At 40.6% G+C, this 24828-nt stretch overlaps 1 protein-coding gene across 21 annotated transcripts in view; it reads left to right on the top strand.

The window, feature by feature from the left end:
* macf1a (microtubule actin crosslinking factor 1a) overlaps nt 1-24828 on the top strand; it is a 222836-nt gene that overhangs the window by 80821 nt on the left and 117187 nt on the right. For 13 of the 21 annotated variants that reach the window (XM_015046116.1, XM_015046186.1, XM_015046179.1 and 10 more), the window contains exons 1-16: nt 9397-12290; nt 16021-16187; nt 16269-16381; nt 17055-17161; nt 17278-17397; nt 18278-18373; nt 18531-18658; nt 18736-18829; nt 19244-19398; nt 20180-20483; nt 21371-21499; nt 21583-21660; nt 22336-22497; nt 22590-22694; nt 23595-23690; nt 23993-24118. In XM_015046116.1, the coding sequence (XP_014901602.1) occupies nt 11265-12290; nt 16021-16187; nt 16269-16381; nt 17055-17161; nt 17278-17397; nt 18278-18373; nt 18531-18658; nt 18736-18829; nt 19244-19398; nt 20180-20483; nt 21371-21499; nt 21583-21660; nt 22336-22497; nt 22590-22694; nt 23595-23690; nt 23993-24118 (3006 nt within the window). In that variant the 5' untranslated portion in view covers nt 9397-11264. Of the gene's footprint in view, nt 1-2747; nt 2838-4769; nt 4848-5589; nt 5683-9396; nt 12291-16020; nt 16188-16268; nt 16382-17054; nt 17162-17277; nt 17398-18277; nt 18374-18530; nt 18659-18735; nt 18830-19243; nt 19399-20179; nt 20484-21370; nt 21500-21582; nt 21661-22335; nt 22498-22589; nt 22695-23594; nt 23691-23992; nt 24119-24828 lie in introns of those variants that run through there. The other 8 variants (XM_015046202.1, XM_015046193.1, XM_015046256.1 and 5 more) reach the window with 1 other exon arrangement.

Here is a 24828-nt window from a genome sequence, read left to right as displayed (position 1 = left end):
ATGAGAAAAGCTCAGCCCTTTCTGCTGGTTTGGCATCAATACACCTGATCTGTTTATTTTTTTATTAACCAATTAAAAATCAGTTATCAAAAAGTGTTTAATACCAGATTTTTTTAATCAAAATATGAACCAGGTGAAACTAAAACTGCCACTTGAGGATTTTTGGGTTGAACATATTTAAAGAGAGAGTTTTACTTTTTTTAAATTCAAAATGTTTATATTTATAACAGTTTTATCATAATTTCTGTCCTGAATGTGCTATTCTTTCAGCAAATGGGATTTTTCAGTCTGCATACTCCTGGTAACGATTAATTGATCACTACATTAGTTGCTTATGTCAACTAATTTGTATGTTTTATACACAGAGCATAAAGCATACATTTTAAATTTAGCTTTTTGTGCAGAAAGTCAGTTGAAAGATTTTCCCGGAAATTTGCAGAAAACGGCTGCAGAAATGTAAACAATCTGATTCAGTACTTGAGCTAAAGTAGTAAGTTCATTGTTTGGTTTGTCGGGATCAGTTGCCGTCTCCCACGGCAACCCGCTGTGGGTTGAGAGGTCGTCCCAGGGCAAGCCGGCCTTCCTGATCAGCTTAGCTGACCGTTTCCTCTCAGCTGATAGGCTGCAGCTCCTGCAGACCCATGTCCAGACCTGGGACATTCATGACCTTCAGGTCACACCCTGACCTTCAGGTCGCACCCTGACCTTCAGACGGCAACAAAAAGCAAATTAAAACATGAAAAATGTCTGAATTCTACATGAAAGGCCAAATATACTGCTTTTATTTTGAAGGGAAGTTCTGTCTGTGCCCCAGTGCATTAATAATAATAATAATAATAATAGAAATAATAATAATAATGCAGAGGACAGATGGAGGGATGAAATAATGACATGTTGAGCTTCAAGCTAACATTTGATTAAAAGCCTAAATTTGGAAAATGTTATTTACAGATATTTTATACACTAAATAATAAAACTTCTCTTTCTGAAGTTAAATCAGAATCAACTTTTCTTGTTTTAGGTATTTTAGAATAACTAAAATGATTTTAATTTTCTAAATGTCAGAAAACGTAGTGAGAATTTAAGCAGGATGTTAATTTACTTTAACCGGATTTGTTTGGATTGTTTCAATGTAATGAATATATTATATACCGTATTTGTTATTCCTAATGGATCAATGATTTACTGATCTGTATAATTTAAATGTAGCTAAATTAGCTGCAGATCCTCCAATAATATTTATACAGCATTATTGAAACTTTGGTATTCTTAGTTATATTAGTGTTATGTTCTCGGACCAGTCAGCTGTGTCGGGTAGGAGAGACATTTCAGAACATAAAATGTTATGTTTTAGTTCACTTTGTCCCTACTGTAGTGTCTATATTATTTATACGCCATAATAGTGAATTGAAACAGTATTTTTTTTTAGTTCATTTGTAGTATTGCTTTTATCTCCAACGTGCTGGAAAAGTTTAAAAACTTGCCTTTAAAATGCTTGAACTTCTCTGTTTGAAAATGGTTTGAACCCTGAATAAAACTCCCAGTTAGTTTGACTGGAAACCAGACACTCTGCCCCAGTAAAACCCAGTTAGATAACAAGGTTTCCTCATTTCAGGCAGCTTCTCTTCTTCCTGCCCTCTAATTGACAGCCAGTCCAGAAGCAGCTGATCCACAGAAACAGAGATGATGATGATGATGATGATGATGACACGCAGAGAAGAGAATCAGCCTGTAACATTTCTGCTGCTTCATCATATTTATCACATAATGATGTCAGAGCAACATTTAAACTTTGTCCTGTGAATCTGCTGCCCTCTGCTGGTCATGTGAGGCATTGCAGGTTATTGTTTTAAAGCCAGACTTCTTCCTTGCTCTGCTGAATACAAACTAGAAAATAAAAACATTGGCGTTTGCAAGACTTTCTCTATGCCTTGATGCTTCTTTCCAGATAATTTCTAGTTCCCAACTTCAAACTTTTTAAAAATTAAACAGTAATTCTATCAATTATTCTGCTGATTAATCGATTAATCAGGTAAAAAAGGCATATTCTGCAGATTTTTCATTTAACCACGTAAGCATATTTTGTACAGCATTGAAACTATATACAGAATGCAAATAAACAATCCAATTTATTTTTTAATAAGAAAATAAACATTTTATTGGCTAAAATGTAATAACAGCATTCCTTTTGTGAGCGATGAATCATTTATGTCGAAGGATGCATCTGCAGCTAAGAAATACTTCAAACATCAAGATGTGAAAAGTTCAGGTTTTTATGCTTTGACTTGATCTGGTGATTTTTTTTTATTAAACAGTCATTAATTATTAGATATTTACAGACAAAGATTTTTTTATCTTAAATGCAGACTGTATATATCTTTGAACAGCTGTCGGTTAATTACTGCTCTAATTAAGTTTTTGTTTAAGCAAATGACCTTTTTTGAGTCTGGGTTCTCCAGTTAACTATTAATTGATTTCTAAATTAGTGGACAATTACTTGAATAGTCGATGAATCATGATTAATCGGTTTAGCCCTTTCTGTTTCTTTGATGTTTCTGTTTTTATATCTTATAACGTTATTTAATTAGGTCAGGTTTAGCTGCTGAGTCACTGTGAAAAGCCGCCTCCTCCCTCCGTTTGACATTGACGAGAGGCCACAGCTGGTGCCTCATCTGTTGGCATGGCAACCGCCTCCAGCAGCGGCGGCTCAGATAGCCGAGTAACCTTTCTGTGTCTCTGTCGCCCAGGTGAGGAAGCACATCACAGACCTGTATGAGGACCTGAGGGATGGACACAACCTCATCTCCCTGCTGGAGGTCCTCTCTGGAGTCACTCTGGTAGGAAAACACAACTTCATTTTTCTACTTATTAGCTCCTGCAAGGCTCTGCTGGAGAAAAGCTGTGGCTTGAAAATGAGTTTGGTGCTGGTTCAGGACGGGTGACGGCTTGGTTTTAATCATGCAGACGAACACGGACTGACTGCTGACTGTGTTCCTCCTGAGGGACGGATCCACATAACAGAACCTGACAGTTTCAGATCAGAGTGGCGGGGCGATGTGGCTTAGAAACAAAACACCGCATCAGATCCATCATTAACAACTTTTTTTTTTTTCTAAACAGAAGGTACTAATGACAGAAAATATATTCATGAAGCTACTTTTACTTCAGTCATCCTTTCTGTAAGTTGTATGATGGAGTATTACTGCCAGGCTGTGAGGATTTTAGTTTAATTATGAGAAAATGATCATAATATTAGCAGAATAAAGATGCAACTTTACCAATAAGGGAGAAAAATCTGTTTTAATAGAAAAAAGCTTTGATAGTTCGAGATCTGATGTGACCACCTGAGTCTGCCTGGTTTTTCATCAAAATAACATAATTTGATGCTGATGTTTCACCTTGTTTATAAAATCAACATTCCTCATTTAAGTTTTTATTATGGTTTTGTATTGAAGTTTTCAGAAAAAAATTTACTTCATTTTCCAAATATTATGATTTTATTCTGGTAATACGATAACATTGTTCTTACATTATTTCAACTTTATTATTATTGTCTTCTAACTACGACTGTAGTCTTGTAATCTGCACTATGGGAAACGAGAGGAGTTCATTGGTGCACAAAATAATAATAAATAAATCACTTTCTAAAACTTAAATCTTCAAAACCCAAACATTTGATTAACTGATTTATCTCCTGACCCAAACTGAGATCTCAAGGTCAGAATCCGTCATCAGATCTTCTGTTGCACCTTTCATCTTTCCTCTGTTCTGTTTATTTCCATTCCCGTTACCGTAGCAACAGAAGGGTGGCTTCGCCCCTAAAAGGGCAATTGTCTCTCGAGCGCCGCCTCTCATCTTGCTCAGACGAGAGGAGGAGGAAGATGATGAAGAGGAGGATGAGGAAGGAGCTCAGGGAGTACGTGCCGATCAGTTCCACCCTCCGCCCTGCAGGGGGAGCTGTGGGTTTGCATGAGCGTGCCGTGGCACAGGTCCAACTAAACCGGGCTGCACATGACTGAGATCTGCATGAATCACATGACGAACAGTGGCGGCTCCGTGGGGTGGATACGGGGGGGCCATGGCCCCCTCTAAAAATGATGACCTCCTGAGAAAATCATGTTCATGTCATAGAGAGACATACAGTCACCTTCCTGAATGAAGGCATAAATACAAAACACTAATAATTAACATTTTAATCTGCATTTTAGCCCTCAAATTTCTAAAACGAGCCAAAAAATTTTTTATAAGATTAGCAAAATGAACAGTTTAAGATGACACGGCAAGATTAGACAAATGAAACTGGAAAAACTAAAACTATTTAATTAAATGACATAAGAGTTGACAAAGCAGCACAAAAATGTAATAAATAAAATTTGACCAAATTGTATCAACAAAAATATCATGATGTTCAACAAAAATGGAGAAAAAGCAAAATTTTTACTCTTATTCTTCCTGTTTATTAATCCTGAGTGAACTCACATCTGCATCCTGCACTCCTCTCAAGTTTGTGTGATTTTCTTCTTTCTCCTTTAACTAAAATTTAACCAACACTTTATCCAGGATGATGGGAAAGTTTGCCGACAGACGATGAAGGCGAACAGAGTGAAAGTTTGCCGTTTAAAAGCCAGTTTTTAACAGCCAGTTGTGAAGACGGCGCCCCCTGGAGGATTGTTTAATCGTTTTGACTCCATAGCATGGACTTTAATCACTTTAATTGTACTTTGAAATGTTTTTTTTTTTTTTCTCATGTGTGGTCTGTTTCGTTTCAGCCCAGAGAAAAAGGACGGATGAGATTTCATCGACTGCAGAATGTCCAGATAGCGTTGGACTTCCTCAAACAGAGACAGGTAACGGTTCTCAACATGGCCGCTGTTTGCCAACATTTACTAAAAACATAAAACCTTTGAATTCAGTTTCAGAATCCAGTCTTATGGGGTTCATTCATGCCATTAGTTATTATGAATTTGATTAACTGTCATTAAAATTTTCCTCCTCATTTGCATCATTTAGCTGAATCTGTTTGCAGAAAGGTTTCAGAAGAAAATGTTAAGGTGGACTATATGTGTCAAACAAACTGGCTGCAAAAAGGAAAACACTGCAGGAAATTTACAACCAGCACTGTTTATTTATTTACTTTTTGCTTAAAATCTTTAAGAAATTTGGACATTTGGCACACAAAATCAACCCTGAACATCTCAGGAAAAATCTAACCCCACCGGGAGTCACGGTGTAGGCCATATCATGATGGGGCTGAAACGATTATTTGTATTAATTATGATTAATCGGTTATCGACATAACCGTAAACTAATTTGGTAATTGATTAATCATTAACTGGAGCATACCCACGCAAAAAAAGGTCATTTGTTGAAGGAAAGACACAGTAAGAGCTGCTTTGTAAATATCCTGATCAGTCAGAAATCTGCAGTCGATGCAGCCCTCATCTTTAGTTTTATTCTTTTCCTCTGATTATAGCTGGTTTTGTTTTGCATAATCAGAGCAGTTGGATCAGAACCAGTAGTTTGAACTGCCAGGGTTCAATCAGAATATCATTCTGTTTTTTATTGATCTGTTTTTTTGTTGTATTTTAGGTCAAACTGGTGAATATCCGGAACGATGACATCACTGATGGGAACCCGAAGCTGACGTTGGGACTCATCTGGACCATCATCCTCCACTTCCAGGTCTGAGCTGCTAACATGGAGCCTCTGGTTAAATCTTATTTCTGGAATGAAATGCTGTGTTTTGGAGAAACATGATGGAAAATGTCAAAGTCTGAAATAGATTTCATGCAGCCAGACTTGCAGCCTGTGATCATCTTTTATGGTTTTCTGAATGACAACAGCAAGAAAGTCTGGATGTTTGGAGGATTTAGGAGTTGATTAGTTTCTAATTATTATATATAGATATTACTGCTGGTTGGTGGTTCTGGATGCAGGAGCTTCCCGCTGTGTTTGTCATCTGGTTGAGAGGAAGAAACGATTCGCTGGCATCTGCTGCTGATTTTTCTGCTCCTTTCAGAGAAAACATGTGACTTCCAGTCAGACGTGTGATTGGACAGTGATGTTGTACTGAATAAAACTGCAGCGGTTCCTTTTCATCCCACACTGCAAAAACACAAAATCTTACCAAGAATTTTTGATGTTGTTTATAGTTGAAACATCAGTTCACTTGAAATAAGACAAAACTAACTTACACGTAACTTTTAAGCAACATATAGGAGGTTGATTCAAGTCAATAATTGTTGGACATTTTAAAAAAGTAAGTTGGCCTTAGATACACTAATCACAGGTTGGAAATTTTGTCTTGACAGAACTATTTAATCCCAAATATTGCATGTATTTTTGTTGTTGTGGGACTTTTATGTCGGGGTAAACTTTGAGTCACACTCAGACATCTGCATTACGCTCTGACTCGAGACGGTTGAGGCTAACGCTAACTAGCTGCTAATATGCACTTGCTAGCTTTTTCATAATGCTGCAGAGGGGGGCATTATAGCTACCAAAAAACTCGGAAATCTTGAGATTCTTAGAAATTTTCAAGCCAAAATAAGGAAATTTGAGTTTGAAAAGTAAAAAAAAAAATGCTAGTAAAAAGTCAGACTTTGAAACTCAGATGTCCTTATTTTTCTAGAAAATTTCTGAGACTTTTAGAGGAAATTTACTGTCTACAATTGCCCTAATATGGCGTCCGACATTTCTGCTTTTATCATGAGTTTCTAAAAATGAATCTCCAGTTGGCTGGACGACATTCAGAATTTTCAATGGAGATGCAGGTTTTAAATTTACGTCATAAGGTTTTTAAAAAGTCTTACATTTGCGTTGGTGAAAACTGCAGAATCCCTGATCTTTCTTCATTTCTCCTGTAAAATCTGCCGGGTTCTGGTTCTGGTTCTGGTTCTGGTTCTGGTTCCAGGTGAGATGAGGAGGCCTTGATCAGAGCTACAGGAAGAGTTAAAAATAAAGATGTAGAGCAGACGCTGCTCTGGATTTGGGCTCCAGCTGCTTGGAGGTCGAGGTGATTGATGCGTGAAGCTGCTGCTGCTGCTGGTCTGGAGGTTCCGCTGGTTTTTCTCGTTTCCCTGCCGTTTTGTGACGCTGCAAATGACTGCAGATACTCATCATCACTCTCGGTCATGTGATACGACACTTGGCAAGGTGATGCTGCCATCTGGTTACTACGGAAACCGCCGTATAGCTGCTGCTCCGGGGCATGACTCAGCAGTTTGATGAAGAGATTAAAGGAGACTTAATGGTGATGATGGAGGATTACAGGACGAGTTCAGAGGTTTCACCCTTTCTGTTCAGAACCAAAACATTACAAAGAAATATTCTCTACTTTTGTTGTTTTAGTCAACCTCATGCTCAGGTTGCTGGTTCAAATCCTGGAATAGAAACCTTCATCATCTGGACCCTCAGCAGAAACCAAATCGTAGTTTTGATCTGTTTGTCCTGTTATATACAACTCATCCTGCAGTTACTCTGCATCGCCACAAGGTGTCACCATTTAGGTGAGCATGTCAGCCTCCTCCAGCCCTGCTGCCCTGTGGCTGCCTCTGATTGGCCGGTCAGGCTGTTTGTTATTAAATCTCTCCAATCAGCTGCTAAGCTGGATGTTATTGTAAATGATTTCAAATACATTAAAGACATTTGCTTTTGTGTCAGAGGGGAAATTTTTTTAGATGTTTAAAACCAAGCTAAACAAAATGCAAATATACGAAATATGTTCCAAGCCCCATTGTTAAGGAATTAATTTATGAAAACAACATAATTTCTATCAGATTACAAATATTTTATTATTTTATGCCTCTCAAATGTTATAAAAATAACTTTTTTTCAGCATTATAGGATAAAGATTTTACTGTTCCACATATAAATGATTTAACCAATCCCGTCTGGTTCCTATGGAGCTGGAAATTTGAAAAAATATAAAAATGTTTACATTTATAGAGCTTAAATAACAAGTTTATCACTTTCTGTGCTCATATTGGAGTGACTCCAATCACTCCAATATGAATCAGTTTGATTCCTTGGTCCTTTTTTTAGCAGAACTATCAAGATCTTCAGGTTTCTTAGCTGCAAGTGTGCATTTACTATCAGTGTTAGACGCACAAGAAAAATATGTTTGGAAAGCCAAGCAGAGAGACATTGAAGTAGGGAATTAGATCCTGCAGCCATGTTGCTTTAAATGAAGTAATAATATTCTGACTGGAGTCTTTTGAAGTTCATCCAGTCTGTTTGCCGTAGATCTCCATATCGTCTGTTCTGATGGATGGAAGAGATGGCTTCATCTTCCTCCTCCTCGCTCTGCATCCTCCTTCTCAGCTCCTCTGGGATTTGGAGTTGTAGTTCAGGTGTTATTTGATGTTTTGACATGCTAATCAGCTGCTCCCAGTTGTAAAAAACAAAAAACCTTCTTTCCCTGCCCTACATCCATTCTCTACACATCTTTACTCAGCACAGGATCACATCATGGAGCTGATGGTGGGTGGGAACCCTACAGAGGATTAAAGCTGGCGTGTGTGAGGATGGAGTCCGGCCTCAGGCCATTTTAGATGGATTATATGGCCATAAATCCTGGAATAATTTAGATACTGGTTTATTGTTTGAAACTGTCAAAATATTGTCTTCAAACACTAAGATGACTCCAGTTTCCAAGCACAAAAACCTAATTATGCAGTTTTACGTCGTCTGGTGTAAGGCTGAAATGATTAAAAAGTTATTGAAATAGTCTTCAACTACTTTAGCATTTGATTAATTGTTAACTCCAGAATACAGACTTAAAAGAGGCTACTTACTAAAAGAACAACACACTTAGAGCAGTAATTAAGCTAAAACTGTACAAAAAATATATGCATTTTGCATTTAAGATAAAAAAAAACACTAAAGGAATGCTGTTATCACATTTTAGGGGAAATGTTTTTATTTTATTTTAGGGGGATCAAATTAAATGCTTTTTTTGCATATTTTAATGTATTTCTAATGTAGCATAAAAAGGCTTACATGGTTCAATAAAAAAATCTTCGGAATATGTAAAGTTTTAATGCGATTAGTTGATTAATTGTAATTTCAGTGAATAATCAATTAATAATTTTTAGTTGCAGCTCTACTCTGGTGTTTCAAAAAGCAGATTAATGAAGATGCTTTATGCCAAACCGCTCCAGAACTGCACATTACTATAATTGTGCATTAATTGATTGAAACATTTATCCTCAGTTTGCCGTTTTCCCTCTGTCGTTCAGGGAAGCTTTTGGGTCAAGTGTGTGTTTGTAGCACAGAAAGCTGTTCCCTAACAGCTGAGAGAGAGAAGAAAGAGAGAGAGGGGCGAGTGATGAGGAAGCGGATTGGTGGAGGAGGAGAGCCAGAGGATGGGAGGGGTGGGCTGGTGAGAGATCGAGCAGAGGAGAGAGTGAAGCTGCAGCAGCCAGCAGATAAAAGCTTTTTCTCTCCGTCTGCTGGCGTCTGCGAGCCGCGGATAAAACCAAGCCGTGCAGCCGGCAGAGGGAGCGGCGGATCTGGTCTGCCTGCCGCCGGTTCGCCAGGCCTCAAACCACAAATAGGGACAGATCTGAGCTGATCGGAGGGACCGCCCAACAACGCAGAAACACTCGGTGCCGTTCCAGCCTCCAGCGTATCAATCGGATCGGCTTCTCTGAAGGTTTCGTTTCAGCCGGAGACACCTCGCGTCTTTGTTTCTGGGAGGACGCAATGTTTTAGGCTCCTCTGCGGTCCTACGTGATGCTCTGGACTATCCTTCACCGGAGTCTGAATCTTTTTGGCTCTGCTCCAGATTCGCTGCACATCTGCACAAGAAGAAGCTAACTGATGACCAGAACTGCTTTCTGTTTCGACTTCCCAGCCTGGGAGTCCAGAGGCCTGTTCCTAATTAGGAAAAAACAGACTTGAGGAGTTAAGGGGACTGTGGACGTGTTTTTGACATACTGATCCAAGTCCTGCCCTCGTCCTGCAAACTGTGGGGTTTTCCAGCTGTTGCATCGTCGCACTGCACCACCTGATGAGGAGATGGGGCTCCTGAGTTCCAAAGGGCTTCTGGCAAAATGACAACTTTAAACCTCAGGGAATGAGATGGAGTGGAAAGTCTTGTGATCCCAGCTTTTCAGAACTGCAAAGTCATATTCAGACTTTTAATTGCCACCACACTGAGGATAAAAACATGTGTCAGAAGAGCCAAATCATCACAGGAGAAATCTCCTGAACGGTTCGGATTAGACGTGAGGAGCGGTGGAAATCAGACTGAGTCTTTAGTAAGCTGTCAGAGTATTGGCTGGACTTCCTGCAATCTGTTGCAGCATTGGCTGATGGCTCCCTCTGTCACACACATCCAGACTGCAGGACGTGCAGCAGGAATACCATGGGAAGACTCTATATACTGATCTCTCTTCTTCTCTGCTGCATTAACATTACCACAGCGTGGTCTGTGGATCATTAATTCATGAGCTTAGATAGAGCTCTAGCTCTTGGATCCCTTCATACTGGTTCTGTTGATTGGAATGAAACGGGAGCAGATCAGAAGGTTTTTCTCACCTTGAGATATAGCTGTCTTCAATTTTCCTGGGACTTTTAATGATTGATGGAAGATGAGACTAGAAAACAAGTTGACATTGGCTGTGTATTGAAGGCGGGACGGCTGGAGAATCCCAGATAGGATGAAAGTGACTCTGATGTGTTGCCTTAGACTAGCTACCAATAAATCCGAGTCCTAAGCTGGACTGAGCTGATTTCCACCTGTCTCCTTTCACAGGACAAACGGACTGGAGAATATTCTTCCTGGATTGATATTTTGGAAGGTAGCGAAGTAAAAACCAGCCTCTCGTTCAACGCTTTGCTTCATTCAGAGGGTCTGGGCTCTCGGCTATTGAGCGACAGTTGCTTCCTCGAGGTGCAACTGTTGCTCTGAAGTTTTCATCTTTTGCCTGTGACGTATGTAACGTGCCAGTTCAACGCAGTGAAGCTTGCCAAGAAGTGCCGAGCTGAACAAGATGACTGTCAATGGTCATTCAATATTTGGAAGCTTGACCAACATTCGCTTCCCTCGCTGCCATTGCTAAAACTACAAACGGTGCAGAAAATCATTCACAAGTCCTTCTGTTTGCTAACTGGCCCCGTTGAATCCAACTCAGTGGGAGAAAGCCTGGAGATTTGAATCAAGAGGATTGGCGCAGGAAGGCAATGGCCAGACCTTAGAGGTTGATCTTTCAGCTTAGCTTTTCGCTGCCTTCATTCTTCCCCGGGGCATCACCAGAGACATGGGGAATTCAATGGGTTGCGTTCGGCCTCTTCGGGAGGGCGATCCAGACGGCGCACCGACCCTGACACCAAAGAAACGTCTTCGCTTCAGACGTAAGCAGAAGGGCAATAAGAACCGGAGGGCTGGGGAGGAGAAACAGACCTGGGTCCATGAGTCCGACGAGGTCGACCTGGTGAAGGAGAAAAATCCTGAAGGTGCGGAGTGCAGCAGAACAGTGCCTGAATCCCATTTAAGTCATTCCAGAACCGATCCACACAGCAATACTTTGTCTCCCAGCTCTATGGGCGGACTGTTGAGCAGCCGAATACTCGAAGCGACTCCCAAGCCCAGTCCAGCCTGGAGAGGAGTCTTCTGCCTTCCTGGGGAGGAAGACACGGTCAGCGCCATCATTGACGTCTCCAGCATCCCGAGCCAAACCACAGCCACCACCCCGGTCAACACGGCGTCGGCCCTGGGCAGTACCACTCCAGGAGGAGGCAGGGTCTGCCGGGTTAGGGAGAAAGTTCAAGGCATTCTGGAAAAACCTTGGATACACAAAAGAGAAGAGGAGAAGGAGAAAGTGAGTAAGGATGGAGGGGGAAACAGGCCAAAGGCGGTAGTAAAGGAGCATAAAGGTGTAGTCCACATCCGAGAGGTGGATGGGAAGCTCTGCGTGGTGCGGACGGTCTACCCCAGTGATCTGGGCTCCCCGCTGCGGAAGGACAACGAGGTGGATGTTCATAAAGAACCTCCGGCACCATCGCCCGCCACAGGAAACATCCTGAAAGTTCAGCTGGTAGAAGCAGCAGGTGATTCTCCAACATCTTCCGGCCATTTGCACATCCAGGACGCCATGAAAACTTCGTCTCTTTTCGAGTCGGGCTACTCCAGCGATCTTCCTCTGACATCTCCAGAAACGGCAGGTACCACTCCCAGTCAGACGGACTGGGGAGGCCTGACCAGCAGCTCGTCTGAGAAACTGGACTCTACCCTGGAGAGTCCGCTGGTGCCGCAGAAACTGGCGGCTTCAAAGCACCTGCCGCAGGTTTGTACAAAGGTAACCAAATCAAACCGTCCAACGTTTGTAGAACTAATATCTTGGGTCAAATTTTAAACCTGAATTTGATAGAAAACTACAGACCAGGAAACTCCTGTCTATTCGTGGGTTAGTTTTGTGGATTTGCCTATTACTATTGTGTATTTTTTGTAGGTCACTTGAGATAAAATTTACTTTTGGAAGCTGAAATAATGAGGCGCAAAGCTACTTCACATGCTATTGGCTGACATTGGCTGACATGTGCAAAGCAGCCAATCCTGCACTGCCATTCATTTTCCTTGATGCTGATTGGCTGTAGCGCCAAGATCTGAGAAAGACTGGAAGTTAGCTTCAGCTGTAGACCTAAGACCCTTTCCAACAGAGTGTTTTAATGTTTCTTAAGGTAGATTTGGTATTCAAACTATTAAAATAGCCATTTTTAGAGGGAAACTCAAATATTTTAGCCTTTTGTTGACAGCTGTGGTCCCTACCTACTACTGAAGATCTGCTGTGAAACTTATAGCTTTATTTAATATAGATTTTGCTTTTTTTCAGTGAAATCCAACGTTTGCTGAATAATTATCCAACCTCAAATGAAAAACTTTGCAAAATGTTTTTTTGTCTCATATGAAGTGTACCAAGATATTTACACTAAAACTTGGACCTAAAATACTTGGTGAGATTTTGTGTTTTTACAGTGAATAACTTCAATAGTTGGATTAGTCAGCATAAAAACAATATTTAGAAATAGCTTCAGTGTTTCTCCTTTCCTGTTTTGATTCTCTGAATCTGGCCACAGATATTTATTCCCAAGAAAGAGGAATAATTTAGATCTTGGACCTTATTCTCCAAACCGCTGGTCTCCGGTGTTTGGAGGACCTTTTGCAGCTCTTTTTGTTTGTATCTGGTTTGTTTTCGTGGTTTCATCGTCGTAATGTGTGCAGCCTGTTGCAGCAGTGGTCATGTCGGTTTTCAGTTCTTATCGGATTTGGAGGACATTCATCTTCAGTCAGTTCTTTCCGCCTTTGTTGTTATGGCCTAATCAACACGGCCCAGCCAGTCCCTCCATCCTCCTTTTTCCCTTCGTCTCCCCACACACGCACGCACGCTCTGGACCCCACACCGTAATATAAACAAGTACACACACACACACACACACACACACACACACACATACACACACTGCTGACGTCTTAAGGAGTGTGAGAGGCAGAAAGGACGGTTGAGTGTTTTGGAGAAAGGCCAGTGGCTGTAATGACGGGGTTTACTTTCTCCTGTAAGTTGAAACTAATCGTTTACTACAAATTTAAACCGACTGGAGGAAAAGGTCACTTACAGTAGAAGTAAACAGTATAAAGCAGTGGTGGAACTCGGTTAAAATTGAGTTAATCTCAGGGTCTGCTATTAATTAATCAAAGTAATTGCATTTTAATTGACATAATAAGCAACATTTTCTGTTATAAACCCCTTTTCGCTGCTAAATTAGCTGCTAAATTTATCAATAAAATGCTATTTTAGGCTTGAACAGCTTTTAGCACAACTTGAACACACCAATAGTCTTTTTCTTGTTTTTTTGCTGCATTACATAAGATAATTATTTGATGCAGAAATGGCTCAAGAGAAGCAGCTTCATCATCCACTGCTGCTGTTAACAGATGTAGCTTGTGCATCAGATTTACGGTCGTACCAGAAACACACAACTAAGGTTCCAGCCCTGGAGTAAAACAAAAGTAAAATAACAATATTACTTTAATTGTGTTAAAATTTTTAACGAGTAAAATCTATGTAAATTAATGATTGGAAATTAAAGTCCTGCCCTTAGTTTAAACTAATCTGATTCACAGTTTTAAAGCTAACTAGGTATTTCTTTCAGTTTTCTGCTTTATTTAATTTTTTTTTTTTTTTTTTTTTTTTTGGATAGTGACATTTACAGTTGAAAATTGTTTGATTCACGTTTTTAAAGCCAATTGAACACTTTTTTATATTCTTTTCCATTTTTACTTTTTATTTTTGGATAGTAACATTACATTTCTGACAGTAAATTAAATATAGTTCAGAAGGTGACTTTTATTGTTATAAAACTACTACCACAAAATATTTTGATAAAACTTTATCTGTGTGTTGCAACAGATAGTTTCTATCAGACATTTGTTTAGCTTATAATTGATTTTAATATTAAATCTGACCTCAAACATCACTTGATGTGGCAACTATAGGTTTGGATTTTGGTCTCTAAAGTTGCGTTCAGTTGTCAAAACCTGCAGATTAATGGTTTATGCATTAATAGTGACTTTAGCTGCTAATAAGTGCTTCAGAGTCATGGACTTATTTCTGCATGCAGGTGTTGAACTTCACATCTTCTGTGTTTCTGCTGCGTGTGTTTAGCAGCGCTGCTCTCTCTTGTCCCTCCTGCTCTGCATTTTTTGGCCGTTGCCGCAGTCTCCCGGCATTCTCCGGACGTTTCCCAGCTCCGTGTGAGCGGCAGGGAGGGAGGGCGGTCTGACAGGAGGCAACTGATGATAGCAGCAGCAGCCAAGCGCTGACGGTCACTGCCCCTGCGTCATTAACGGTCCCAAACAGACAGGATTCAGAGGAAAAGCCTCCATGCTAGCCTCCCTGGAAGCTGTGTTTAATCGTCTGGGGAAGGAGAAACTTTGATTTAATTTGGCTGAAGTGGTTGAAGTTTGTTTATGTTTTAGGCAGAAGTTTTCCCTCTACTGGAAAAACACATTTTAAAATGTCAACTAATGACAACAACTGTCTTTGAACCACACAAGCAGCGCTAGACAGCAGGAATTAAACATGTTAGGATCAAAGTTCTTTGTTTTTTTTGATGGTATTACATCTGTGGAAAATAATCACAGATGAAGAAAGAAATGCTTTCTAAGGGTGCACTGACGTTTTAAAGGAGGAGTTTAATGCAAAAAGTGTCAGAAAGAGCAGGAGCTTCTTAAAGAGACAGAGGCCCAATTTCTAGGTGTCAGATTGACATTAAATTTTTTTAAGTCATATTTGATGTACACGGAAACTGAAGGTAACACAGTTACTGGATTATGTTATAAAATACTGGGAAAATACATGATACCGCCCCTTTAAACTCAGACAGTAATTGGCACCAGTTTAGCCCTCAAACTGTTTGGTGGTGGTAGAATGTACTAACTGCCAGAACTGGTCCTCTTAGAAAAACTTTTCATTGATTACCCTGACTGCTTTCTACTGCATGTAAGATACTGACTGCTCAGGGCTATCTCGCACAACCCCACTTGAAAGAAAGTTTAAGTTTTCATCATTGGAAACAAAAGAAAAATTTCCTAAAAGTGTCTTTTTATCTTAGGCAGTTAGATGTTCTGTGTGTTTAATTTTTAAATAATATTTTGTGATTTCTTTAACTAGGACAAAATGTTTCCTTTCCTTCAAACTTTGTTTATTTGTTGATCATCCTCTGAAACAAGAGATGATGAAGATGAAGGAAGGTGATAAAAAGAGATAAATGGAGGCTGGGCAGGGAAGAGGAGGGTAATGATGCTGCAGTGAATATGTTTATTTAATTATACATGAATAATTATCTCATTATTCTTATTATTAATAGTCAGAGACATCAAGGCGAGAGGAAACATCAGGTTCAGTCAAAGATATTTGTGTTATATTGTTTCCATAGCGACTTTATTTCCGGCTGCTGTAGGTTTTTCCGTCTGTTTTCTCATTTTTACCTCTCCCTCTGCTCTCTGTTCCCCTCCAGATCTCAGAGATCTACGTCTGCGGCGAGTCCGCTGACCTCACAGCCAAAGAGAAGCTGCTGCTATGGAGCCAGCAGGCCACCGAGGGCTACCCCGGCCTCCGCTGCACCAACTTCAGCTCGGCGTGGAGCGACGGCCGCATGTTCAACGCGCTGCTGCACAGATACAGGTCAGGGCCGCTGCAGGCGGAGCGGCGCTGCGTTTTAGGCAGATGGACACCAACATGCTGCCTCTGTGTTTGCTTTTGCAGGCCGGACCTCATCAACATGGAGGCCGTGACCCGGCAGAGCAACCGGGAGAACCTGGAGCAGGCCTTCGAGATCGCCGAATCGCTGGGCGTGACCAGGCTGCTGGACGCCGAGGGTGAGGCTGCGGATCGGAACCGCTCTTCTGTTAACATCACACATCTTCCCTCAAAGCAGCCAGACTTTCTGGAGATAATTTGAAGTGATCTTAGTTAATTCTTCTCCACATTTTCTCAGAGAAAGTCTTTTATTGCTCTTTTTCTGCCATTTATTGAGGAAACCTGCTTTTATTTTCCTTTCTTTACTGAATCATTGGGCATAAAACTTTAAAAAAAGTTCAGGATGGATGGATGGGTTTTAACGAAGCTGCGTTTCCATTACAAATATGTTGAGAAAACACACTTTTGCAATTGCAGTGTTTCCGTTAAATAAGAACCAAAATAAAAATTGCACGTTAATAAGTTTGTTCAGAAGAAAAGTAATTAAAAAACATGCTGCGCCTTCATCATCCGACCACTTCCTGTCGTCATTTTCGCCTTTTCCGTAAGTAGTGACATTCGGTTGTTGATCATGTGACTCGTGATTTAATAAAGTACAGATACAAATAGGAAATTCAACTCCTTTATTAAAAAGGAAAATAAAAATGTACTGCCTAAAATGCAACAGCAGCATTCCTTTAGCCTGATCATTTGTAGTGGAGGATTCACCTGCAGCCAGATGAATTTAAAACGCTCTGCCTGATTTATTGCAGGGTTGATCTGTTTTATGTTTCTCCTCTCTGATTTCCTCAGATGTCGACGTTCCGTCTCCAGATGAGAAGTCCGTCATCACTTACGTCTCCTCGATTTACGACGCTTTCCCTAAAATCCCAGAGGGAGGAGAAGGCATCGCTGCACAGGTGTGACCCGATTGCTGCTGATTTCCATCTTAAAGATAATTTAGATTTTTTTCTGCTGTCCTTTAGCAGTGAAAGTTTCCTTCCTTTTCCCCTGAACTGTTTCCTCTGGTCATCAGGAAGTGGACCAGCGCTGGTCGGAGTACCAGTCCAGGTTCTCGTCTCTGCTCCAGTGGAGCCGCCAGCATACGGGCCTCATGGCCAAGAAGAACTTCCCACAGAACCCAGTAGAACTCAAGGTGAGCATCTACTTCATCATTTTTATTTCATTTTAAAACACTTTAACACCAAACATTGTCCAAATCAATCTCAGACCAACTGGTTCCTGTTAACTGCTTTGGTGTGAAGTTTGTTGTAACAAAAACTAGAGCTGGACGATTAACTGATTTGATCAAATATTAAGGTAATTAACGATTAATTGATTTCACTGAGTATTAAGTTAGTTGACGACAAATTTTATCTAATGTTGATCATTAATTAATTTTGTTGAATGTTAAGTGTATGATTAATTGATATTGATTAATCAAATTTCAGTGATGTCATCATGCCCAGGGCGGCCATCTTGTTTGAAAAACTTGTTTTAAAGTTTCTTTTTCTCTGGACTTGAAATTCAAGTCAACTGAACGACAAAATGTTAGGGTCAGACCAAGATTTATTTTTAATAAAAATAAAATAATATTACAAGAATACAGTCGAAATAATATGAGAATAAAGTTACAATGTTAGCAGAATAAAGTAGTAATTTATTGAAAAATAATTATACAAGGTTTTTTGTCATTAAATTGCTTTTTCTTGCATTTTTATGAAGCTCTTCTGGTAAAATTGTCTTTATTCTGCTAATATTATGACTATATTCTCGTAGTTACACATAAATTATCGTAGCCTGAAGTAAAAGCCACATTTTGAAAATGTTTTCTGCCATTTGTAATTAATTTTTAAGACAATAAAGCAGGAAAAAAACCTGCCAGAAGCCCTGAGGAGCAACCTGCTGACATATTTGTTATAAATGAGGCATGCATGAAGTCACTGAAGCCTGTTTGTTTGTGACGCTCCGTCACAGACTGTAAAGGTGACTGGTTTTGAGTCGCAGCGTCCATTAACACTCCGTTCCTCCTGCAGGCACTTTATAACGAGTACATCCATTTCAAAGAGACGGAGATCCCCAGCAAGGAGACGGAGAAGTCTCACATCGAGCATCTCTACAAGCTGCTGGAGGTGAGCACCGCCTGCATGACGCTGCCTTGGTTCCTGGAGCAAACCCTGCAGAACACAAACACATGACGGCTGGCGAATAAAAGCTCCCCTCTGTTCCCGCTCAGCTGATTATACCGCTGAGCGAGACTTATGATGCTTTAACCGTTCCCGTTCCCAGGTCTGGATCGAGTTCGGCCGGATTAAGCTTCCTCCGGGCCTCCATCCCAACGATCTGGAGGAGGAGTGGGGCAAACTGATCCTGGAGATGCTGGAGCGGGAGAAGGCCCTGAGGCCGGCCGTGGAGAGGTGCAGAAACACAGACGGACTCTTTGACGCCGAGGTTTGATTTCGCAGGAGTTCCTAATGAACCTGTGTGCTTTCAGAGTGGAGCTGCTGCTGCAGCGAGCTAATAAGATCCAGAACACGGCCGTGGACTGTGAGGAGAAACTCACCCTGGCCAAGAACACGCTGCAGGCCGTGAGTTCGCCTACGTTTGTTATTTCACAGATTTTAGGGCTCCCAGCTGGATGTCAGATAAACACAGTGGAGCTTCTTTACGGCGCCTCGGCCCATCTGGAACATCAAATATTTACTCACCGCTTTCCTGCTTTCCGCAAATATTCCACGTTTATCCTGGAAACGGAAACACTCTTAATAATTACTGCTTCTTATTTGTTTTACAACAGAAAGGAGATTTAAAAAAAATCATATTAGCAATAAACCATTAAAACCACTTTGATCATTTAAGTTTAACTAGAAAAAAATAAAAAGAATAATCAATGAAAGAAAATGTGAATGAAAAAGAGCTACTTTTTCATATAATTCTGATGGCATCTGGCAGGAGTTTGCTGCAGAAGGGAAGGAACTGAAGCGTCTGTCATCTGGTTTCAGGACGCGTCCCGGGCCGAGAGCGGCGAGGCGGTGCAGTGCGAGAGAGAAATGGCGTGTTACCTGCAGGACTGCGAGGCGCTGATCCGGCAAATCGAGCAGGATCTGAAAGTCCTGCGAGAGGAAAAGTACTACCAGGTGGACCAGCTGGCCTTCAGGTGAGAATACGAGTAAATCGGACCAGAGAACGTTCAGCTAATTCTGTTAGCAAGTCTTGACATACAGACAAAAAAAACTAAAGTCTAGGTTAGAAAACTTTGCTGACTGAAAAACTTTGGTTCAAAAAAGTCTCATCAATCCAACTTTCTGCCTTTTTGCACATGGAGCATGAAATATTAAGAAAAAATGTGTGTCACAGGACATTCAGAGCTGAACCTTCAAAGACACATAAAGACAGTTATAAAGTCGGCCTTCTATCACTTGAAGAACATTTCCAGGGTTAAATGTTCCCTCTATTTATTCATTCATGTTGAAATTACTAGAATCTTTCAAGCTTTGCTATATAAATGGCAACGCATTAATCTGAACAATTTAATGCATTATTGCACGACGCATATTAATCAAACTAAAAAGGAGAGTTTCCTAGTTCACACAAGTTTTTACTGACTGTGTAAAAGGAATAAATCCCTTTTTTTCAGATTTAAAATCCAGTTTGATTAAATTTACTAGTAAATATTATGGAGAAGTTTTTACCTGATTTCATGTTGACTCATCCTACACAGTAAATTAATTCTGCCTCCTTTGTAACAGTATTTGACCTTTTCGTGACCTTTCCAGGAGACGTGCAATTCAGAGAAAAACACCAACAGACCGTTGAGCGGAGTCGAATCAGGCTCAAACCTTCAGAGCTTCTGTTTTTACAGGAAACACAGAAACATACGGGGGAAAAATAATACTCCGCTCTCCGTTAATACTGACTCTACTTCCCGATTCCTGCAGAGTTAACTGCCTTCAGGAGGAGCTGGTCTCGCTCCGGCTGCAGTGCTCCAGCGTCTACAGAAAGGGCCACTTCTCTCAGGCCCTGGGGCCCACCGGCACGGAGCCGCCCTGGCAGAGAGCCACAGACGGAGGCCTCTCTCTGGGTCAGACCCTGCTGGGCGCTGTGGGGGCCGCGGGGGCCGTTGGAGCCGCACTCCTGCGGCGGCCGATGGCGCGCTCCCAGCTGGTGGCCATGTCGTCATCAGAGGACGAAGGAAGCCTGAGGTTCATCTATGAGCTGCTGGGATGGGTGGAGGAGACACAGGTCAGCCTCTACTGCCCGAAACGTTCAAAGAAACGGATTATTTTAAACATAACCAGGATCTGTGGCTCTCTTCCTGGTTTGATTGTGATTTTAGGTTCTTTACCTCCTACAAAACTCTCATATTTTCAGGAGATAAATCGATCTTTTCTTCATTTTTACCATAAAGTTTTCTCTGTTGAGCAAGTTGTAGATTAAAAAACATGAAACATTTTTAATTTGTTGTATTTTCAGCTGTATCTCGTTGACTTTTCACTGCAAAAACAGAAAAAGCATTTAAAAAGTAGTCACATGGTTCAAATTGTGTTAAAGAAAATCCATTAATCACCTTAGTTATTAATCAGTTTATAAAAAAATAATCAAGCATAAATGAACTGAGCTTTTCACAGGTTGATATTGGAAGTATTATTTTTAGCTTTGATAAAAGCAAATGATAAAACTTTCACTAAAGTCATGCTGTTCTTGCATTTTATGCAATAAAATGCTTATTTTTTTATTAAAAAATGAATTGAACTGTTTATTTGCATCTTTCAACGTATTTCTAATATATGAAAAGGTTTGATTGGTTAAATTAAAAATCTGCACAATGTACCATTTTTTTATCTGATTAATTTTCAAAATAATTTCTAAAATAATCGTTAGCTGCAGCCCTACTCTGGTTGCCATGGTGATTCCTTCCCATTAGAAAGAAACATAAAAACACTCGAGTCTTAAACAAACTGACATTTTGCTAAATCTTGACTTTCTAAAGAAAATCGTTTGGAGCTGTTGCCGACAGAACCTTCTCGCGTCCGAATATGAAAACTTTTGTATTTTGTGTTGGAGATTTGACCTTTCACTTCCACAAAACGCCAAAGTCTGCAGATAAACTCTGTCATTGTGTGTTTTAGGAGCTGCTGGAGGGAGCAGAATGGGGCGCAGACCTCCCCTCTGTGGAGAACAACCTGCAGGAGCACACCACCATCCACACGGCTGTGGAGGAGCTGCTGAGCAGCCTGCAGGAGGCGCGCAGCTACGAGGTGCACATGCAGCCCCACCGGGCCAGCTTTTATTTTAGTAAACTTTACAGTTGATAACCAATATTGTGTTTGTCTCCATTTAGGCTAAAGTATCCCCAAACTATAAAGGCAGCTACTCTGAAACCCTGGCCAAACTGGAGCACCAGTACTGCAAGCTACTGGTGAGTGTTTCCCAGTTAATCCCATTAAAGCATGACAACAAATTCTCCATCTGCTCTATGCGCTTTCCATCTTTTTTTCTCTTTTTCTAGTTAAATGTTTGTGTTTCTGCAGTTCTGCTGTATCTTAATCCTTTCAGCGATGCTGAAGTAGCTGCTTTGGAGTTTTAAATTTTCAGTTTTGTACATTTTAAAGCTTTACAACAAAAGCCCCTTTTTATCATGAATATCTGGCTGACAAGTTACACCACAAAATCACAAGGTTTTACCAAGTATGTTTCTCTAGTTTCTGCTGAAATATCTTAGTACTCTTGGAATAAGACAAAACTGACTTTCAAGTAAATATGGGAGTTTGTTTTAAATCAGTAATTCCTTTTAATTTGTTGAAAATTGTTTTGTTTTATGTGAAATACAAGACTAAGATAAAAAAAAAAATCAATGTTAAGGAGTTACTTTAAACAAGTTCCTATGTTTTTGCTGAAAAGTTACTTGGAAGTTAGTTTGTTTTATTTCAACTGTATTAAGGCCTTTGCACTAGAAATTAGACAAAAAATACTTTGTATTTCATCTTCGACTGGCTTTAAAATCCTCAGTTTCATCCCAACCAGCAGCTTGACCAAACAATGAGAGGAAGTGTTGTTGTGTGTCTGATGGGGGGTGTTTGTGTGGTTTCCATAGGAACATTCGTCATGCCGCCTGCAGAGCCTGGAGAGTTTGCACGCGTTCGTGTCCCGCTGCACCGAGGAGCTGATCTGGCTCAACGAGCGCGAGGAAGAGGAGATCTCCTTCGACTGGAGCGACGGCAACGCCAACATGAGCGCCAAGCGGGAGCTGTACGAGGTGAGGGACGGAGGCCGAAGTTCTCCTCTGTACACACTGAACATAAACACACCTTGATGTTAACCCGCTGGTTCTGGTTCTGGTTGTTGCAGGAGTTGAAGTTGGAATTGGCAGAGAAACAGGATATGATGCGTTCCATCCAGGAAACGGCTGGCCGGCTCTGTCAGGAAAACCATCCGGCCAAACAGACTGTGGAGGTAAACTTTACACGTTTACCTCAGGTTGGTCTTTACTGCTGAATAGAAGTGGGCGGGGCTTCTGTGACATTAGGCTGGAAGCTCCGCCCACCACATTCAGGATCTATTGAGAAACTCATTCTTCTCAATGTCTTCCTTCCTTTCATCCTATTTTCCATTTTTATCCTCCATTTTTTCTGTTCATGTCTGTGCAGATTGAACTCATGTTTGGTTTTCTGTTCTGTTCAGCACCGGATCATAATAAGGTCCAGCTTAACGGTGTTTGGCAAGTTTTTAAACTTTGTTGAATTAAAATAGCACAACGAGAACACGTCTTGATTTATCCATGTTTTCCAGCTCCTTTTTATTTTGTTTATTTATTGACTACAGCACAACAAATAAACAATGGAGTTGGTTTTGTTTTCCAATTACCAGTAAAAAAATTTAATAGAACAAAAAAATCCGAACAGAAAATTATCTAAAACCTTTTTTTACATGCTGTGTATAGAAGTCATAAATTAGTTAGTAAAAATTACCTTTATTTGATAGCGTCAGACTTTTAACAAAATGTTTGTGCATTCACTCCGTTTTCAGAGCCAATCTTGTTTCTAGCTAAAGTCAAAGCTCCTGTGGAGGATTTTACATTTTTAAAAATGTTTTAAAAAAACTGTTGCACTTATTGATCAAGAGAAATATGACTCCAGAAACTCTGCATGCAAATAGTCAGGGTTGAATGAATACTTCCTATCGCAAACTGTTTTTGTTGTTCATTTTAAAAGGTTATTTAAAATTAATGACATTTCTTTTGCTTTCATTTATTTCTGAGGAATAAATCAAAACGTGAAGTTACAATTTTTATTATGTGATTCTAAAATAAATTGCATTAAAAATGGAAGTAAAAGCAATGTTTTCTGTTTCCAGGCCTACAGTGCAGCGCTGCAGACGCAGTGGCAGTGGGTGGAGCAGCTGTGTGTTTGTGTTGAGCAGCATCTCAAAGACAACACCGCCTACTTCCAGGTGAGCTTAAGGTTCTGCTTTCGCTACCGCAACGTTTAAAACTGGATAAAACCATTGTGGTTCTGATTGAACTGGTGTAAACTCAATAAAACCATTTTATTGAGTTTTATTGAGTTTATTGAGTTTAACTAGTTTAAACTAGTTAAACTAGTTTAAACTAGATTAAACTAGTTTAACTGGATAAAACCAGATTAAACCAGATAGAACCAGTTTTACAGCCAGATAACACTGGGTAGAACCAGTTTAAACTGGATTTTTCTCTGCTGGTTGTTAATATTTGGCGTTTGTGCGTTTTCCTCCAGTTCATGAGCGACGCCAGGGACTGCGAGTCGTACCTGCGGCAGCTTCAGGAGACGATAAAGAGACAGTACACCTGCGACAAGAACAGCCGGCTGAGCAAACTGGAGGACCTGCTGCAGGACTCCATGGTAACTAGACATCCAATCAGAAAGCTTTAGCTCGGTCACTAGCCTGGATCTAGCCACGCTCACATCCATCCGTCCGTCCGTTCGTCCATTCTTTCATTTTCTGAACAGTCTTTGCATTTTCCCATTCTGTTTTCAGGCAGGTTGCAGTTTGGACTTTGACTAGGCCATTGCAGCCTCATGTTTCTTTTCTCCCACCAGTGGGAGTTGTTTTGGTTTTCTCCTAACATGATGCTGTGATTCAGGTCCATCAGTCCATCGTCTCAGACGTTTTGTCCTTCATTCAGACGCCGCTCTGCAGACCTCAGTACTGCTGCCTTCTTGATTTTAGATCCAGAAGGTTTTTTTCCCTCCAACCCCTACATATTAGTTTTTTTCTACTTTTCCTGTCAAGAATTGAACCGTTAACCTGCTAATTGAGGCCTATAGATCCTCAGCTGAAGGTCATGTTGGGGTTTGACCTTAAATCTTTTCTGTTCCCTGTTGATGGAGTTTCCAGCTCGATGATTCTCCCCATCGAACCTGTTTGCCTCAGAATGTCACGTCTCACTCGTTATATTCCAGAAATGCATCTTCTGCATGTTGGTTCAGGTTTAAATCACCAGCTGATCTGCTGCTGTTGTCCTGACAGTGGCGCCTCGTCTCTCAGTGGGAAATTTATCTCAGAGGCGTAATGTAAAAACTCATCAGCAACGACCTGCTAGCTGCCTCCC

The sequence above is a fragment of the Poecilia latipinna genome, unplaced genomic scaffold, assembly GCF_001443285.1.
Source record: "Poecilia latipinna isolate Pla-1442-1.1 unplaced genomic scaffold, P_latipinna-1.0 Scaffold39, whole genome shotgun sequence".
NCBI lineage: Eukaryota > Metazoa > Chordata > Actinopteri > Cyprinodontiformes > Poeciliidae > Poecilia > Poecilia latipinna.
This window is presented reverse-complemented; position numbering and strand designations above follow the sequence as displayed.